This window comes from Oncorhynchus mykiss, chromosome 7 (assembly GCF_013265735.2).
Source record: "Oncorhynchus mykiss isolate Arlee chromosome 7, USDA_OmykA_1.1, whole genome shotgun sequence".
Taxonomy (NCBI): Eukaryota; Metazoa; Chordata; class Actinopteri; order Salmoniformes; family Salmonidae; genus Oncorhynchus; species Oncorhynchus mykiss.
The window spans coordinates 34,532,115-34,537,114 of NC_048571.1; the positions used below are offsets into that span (position 1 = coordinate 34,532,115).

The following is a 5,000-nucleotide window of genomic DNA, read 5'->3' on the forward strand; positions in this document are numbered from 1 at the left end:
TCTCACATTTGTTCTATTTTTTTTTTAACACGAAAGGAGTCGCAATTTCAATGGAGAGCCTCAGTGAAGTTGACACACGATGGGACAAGCAAACCGTGTGCGTTATTCTATCAGTGGGCGCTTTCAGCTAAACAGGTAGCAAGCCAAGCGGACTATTTTACCGTAGGCTACCACCGGCAACAACAAAAAAATACGACTGATATTGGAGCTACCGGTGATGCAGAATGACTGCATGGTCCGAGGAACCCGCCGCTCGCCACTGATCAGCTGATTTTGTTTGTGGGAGAGGAGAATCAGCCGCAGTCGACATTATATGATCGACTGAAGGGAGCATCAACGCTTTTCATGTAAAGTTCAATGCCAAAAAAAAACGAACTGTGAAACGTTTAGAAATATAATTCATTATTGTGTCTCTCCTCGCCGGTGCTGTTTTCTCTTTCCCTCACAGTCAACTGCCGTTATATCAGTAGAACCAAAAGGCATTGCTCTTCACAGACTTGGACTTGAAGAAATCTAACGGCTGCGATCAATACCGATATCTTTACCAACCAGGATTTAAAACAGGATATTCCAACTCTGAATAGGATTTGTATCGAATAGGAGAGGAGGCTTCTATGCACAGCCGCAATTTTGGGCATTAGAAGAACACGCATTCCAATTATCTCGCGCACTAAAGGGGATTTTCTTTTGGATAACGGTAAGGATATTCAGAGCGCAAATTATGGAATAGATTAAAACAATTATATTTATTGTTGTTGCCTATTTACAACGGTTAAATAATGGTGAAATTCATCCCGTTGAAATTCAAACACAGGGTATTTGATTCCATCCTACGTCCTATTAATCACAATAATTTAAGCGTAATGGATCTCGGCTGCCTGTAGCTCTCTGAAGTTACAACGGCGAAGTGCTTATAGAGAGGCGTTGAGGAATCGTTATGGGCATAATGTGTATAAGGTCTGGGGAGAAGAGGGCACAGACTTGAATGGCTGCTTGAGCGCTTGCTGCAGTATGATATTATCCTAAGGGCTTTTTTTTGGGGGGGGGGGGGTGTGTAACCGAAACAAGTGTCCAGGAACCAAAGAGGAGAGAGGAGATGGGTAAAAAAGGTAGATTACAACAATTAGATACCTTGAAGTTAGGTTAATGTTAAATGTATTAATCACGGACACTGCGGATGCCATGTGTGTTTGAGATTAGATTTGGATGTTTTATTTTGAGGCACCTTTGCTGTAGTCCGACGGTATTATGATCAAAAATAGGATATTTTAAAGTGATATTATGTTGGATTTTTTTTTTCAGTTAGATTTTTACGCATCTTTTCGAAAGCACCAACCCCTAAAAGTGTGAACACCCCCCCCCCCCCCCCCCCCCCCCCCCCCCCCCCCCCCCCCCCCCCTGATCTGAGGCTTTACTGAAATAAATAAATCTAATGCAAACTCTTTGTCTATTCATAGGGTTGTCCGTGTGTGGAAACTGCCCCTTCTTCAAATGCAAGATTTCACCAATCCATCACTCTGACAGTCAACATTGCATTGAAAGAAGAAGAAGTGTTTAAAATCCACAAGGTCTGAAACAGTGTAACCACAGGACCGTTGTCACCATGGATCTAACAGACTTTTACTTGTTGGCTGCTCTCGTTGCCTGTTTTTGGATGGACCCTTCTATAGCCCAGGAACTGATCTATCCTATTAGAGAGGAACTGCAGGAAAACGTTCTCATTGGAAACATACCGAAGGACCTGAACGTCTCGCATACAAACGCTGCTACCGGAGCTAGCGCTAACCTGGTCTACAGGCTGGTGTCTAAAGCCGGCGACAACCCTCTGCTCAGAGTGCAGAGCAGCACGGGAGAGATATTTACGACCTCCAATCGCATCGACAGGGAGAGGCTCTGTCCCGGCCCCTCGTTCGAGGAGAACGAATGCTCCTTCGAGATCGAGGTGGTGATTTTACCCAACGACTACTTCAGATTGATAAAGATTAAGATCGTAGTCAAGGACACCAACGATAACGCTCCCATGTTTCCGTCTCCCGTCATCAACATCTCCATCCCGGAGAACACGCTGATCAACAGTCGTTTCGCCATCCCCTCCGCCACCGACCCCGACACCGGCCCCAACAGTGTACACAAGTACCAGCTGGTGAACGGGCAAAGCGCCTTCGGGTTGGACATCGTAGAGACGCCCGAGGGGGAGAAGTGGCCGCAGCTCATCGTTCAGCAGAACCTGGACAGGGAACAGAAGGACACGTACGTCATGAAGATCAAGGTGGAGGACGGCGGCATGCCACAGAAATCCAGCACCGCCATCCTCCAAGTCACCGTCACAGACGTTAACGATAACAAGCCGGTGTTCAGGGAGAACCAGATCGAGGTCCACATACCGGAGAACTCGCCTATAGGGACGTCCGTAGTCCAGCTACAGGCTACGGACGCAGACGTCGGGGCGAATGCCGAAATCAAATACATGTTCGGGACGCAGGTGTCCCCAGCTACCAAGAGACTATTTGCTTTAAACGGCACCACTGGCCTTATAACCGTACAGCGACCCCTCGATAGAGAGGAGACCGCCATACACAAGTTATCCGTGTTAGCGAGCGACGGCAGCTCCAGCCCAGCCAGAGCTACCGTAACTATAAACGTGACGGACGTGAACGACAATCCGCCAAACATCGATCTGAGATATATCATCAGTCCAATAAACGGCACCGTGTTCCTCTCGGAGAAAGACCCAATCAACACCAAGATAGCTTTGATCACCGTGTCGGACAAGGACACGGACGTCAACGGCAAGGTCATCTGTTTCATCGAGAAGGATGTCCCCTTTCACCTCAAAGCGGTGTACGACAACCAGTATCTACTAGAGACGTCGGCGCTGCTCGACTTTGAGGGGACCAAAGAGTACAACTTCAAAATCATAGCCTCCGACTCTGGCAAGCCGAGCTTGAACCAGACAGCGTTGGTAAGGGTGAGGCTGGAGGATGAAAATGACAACTCGCCGATCTTCAGCCAGCCTGTCATCGAGCTGGCCGTCATGGAGAACAACAAACGCGATCTCTTCCTCACGACTCTCAGCGCCACCGACGAGGACAGCGGGAAAAACGCGGAGATCGTCTACCAACTGGGCCCTAACGCCTCGTTCTTTGACCTGGACCGTAAAACGGGTGTCCTCACGGCCTCCCGGGTTTTCGATCGTGAGGACCAGGATCGGTTCCTCTTCACGGTAACGGCCCGAGACAACGGGACGCCTCCACTCCAGAGCCAGGCGGCAGTCATCGTGACAGTGCTCGATGAAAACGACAACAGCCCCAAGTTCACCCACAACCACTTCCAGTTCTTTGTGTCAGAGAACCTGCCCAAGTACAGCACGGTGGGGGTGATAACCGTCACAGACTCAGACGCCGGGGAAAATGCCGCCGTCACGCTTTCGATACTCAGCGACAACGAGAACTTTATCCTAGACCCGTACTCTGGAGTAATAAAGTCCAACGTGTCCTTTGACCGGGAGCAGCAGAGCTCCTACACCTTCGACGTCCGGGCGGTGGATAGCGGGCGGCCCCCATGTTCCTCGGCCGCCAAGGTGACCATCAATGTCATCGACGTAAACGACAACACCCCCATCGTCATCTACCCGCCTTCCAACACCTCCTTCAAACTGGTCCCCCTCTCGTCCATCCCTGGATCGGTGGTGGCCGAGGTCTTTGCTGTGGACGGTGACACAGGGATGAACGCAGAGCTCAAGTACACCATCGTTAGCGGCAACACCAAAGGTCTGTTCCGGATTGACCCTGTGACAGGGAACATTACCCTGGAGGAGAAGCCTGCTATCTCCGACATCGGCCTCCATCGGCTGGTCGTGAACATTAGCGACCTGGGCTACCCTAAGTCCCTGCACACCCTGGTGCTGGTGTTCCTCTACGTGAACGACACGGTCGGCAACGCCACGTTTATCTACGACCTCATTCGCCGCACCATGGAGACGCCCCTGGACAGGAACATCGGGGAGAGCAGTGAGACTTACCAGAGCGGAGATTATCTCACCATCATGATCGCCATCGTAGCCGGGGCGATGGTGGTGATTGTGGTGATCTTCGTGACAGTCCTGGTGCGCTGCCGTCACACCTCGCGGTTCAAGGCGGCCCAGAGAAAGAAGCAGGGCGCTGAGTGGATGTCTCCCAACCAGGAGAACAAGCAGAACAAGAAGAAGAAGCGTAAGAAAAGGAAGTCGCCTAAAAGCTCCCTCCTGAACTTTGTCACCATCGAGGAGAACAAGCCGGACGACCCGGCTCACGAGCCCATCAACGGCAACATCAGCCTGCCTGCCGAGCTGGAGGAGCCTGGCCACTTTGACTGGAACGCTGCTCCAACGACCACCTTCAAGCCCTCCAGTCCAGACCTGGCACGGCACTACAAGTCCGCTTCTCCGCAGTCCGCGTTCCACCTCAAAGCGGACACGCCGGTCTCCGTGAAGAAACACCACATGATTCAGGAGCTCCCTCTGGACAACACCTTCGTAGGGGGCTGTGATACTCTCTCCAAGAGATCCTCCACTAGTTCAGACCACTTCAGTGCCTCGGAGTGCAGTTCCCAGGGAGGATTCAAGACTAAGGGATCCGTACACCCGTCCAGACAGGTAAAAGATAACTTTTACTGGTCTATAAGTACTGCGTATAACTGCCCGGTCCAACAGTGCTGAGCTCCCTTCTACACTATACACTATAGCTGACTTGGTCTTAACACCAATGAGAAAGGGGGGGAATCACCCCTCTACTATAAGTCCCGCTAGAAGTCCCACTGTACCTTTTAAACCCCCCCCCCCAAAAAAAAAAAATCACATATATATGAATTCATGTATGACATGTGGTTAACTATAGACTGAACCAAACAAACAACACGCATACTATTAATTTTCCCTTCGCGTCTCCTCCCTACAGTCTCCTGCTGTTATTATGTTCCCCTTTTTATTTTTTTTTAAAAGTTATTTAAAAAGATATATTTCA

The 5,000-nt window shown here is 50.2% G+C and overlaps 1 protein-coding gene across 2 annotated transcripts in view; it reads left to right on the forward strand.

The window, feature by feature from the left end:
• The window catches only part of LOC110517647 (protocadherin-9), a 521,577-nt gene that overhangs the window by 139 nt on the left and 516,438 nt on the right, over positions 1–5,000 (forward strand). For both annotated transcript variants that reach the window (XM_036983164.1, XM_036983165.1), the window contains exons 1-2: positions 1–697; positions 1,458–4,633. The exon at positions 1–697 is cut by the window's left edge and continues 139 nt beyond it. In XM_036983164.1, the coding sequence (XP_036839059.1) occupies positions 1,604–4,633 (3,030 nt within the window). In that variant the 5' untranslated portion in view covers positions 1–697; positions 1,458–1,603. The remainder of the gene's footprint in view (positions 698–1,457; positions 4,634–5,000) is intronic.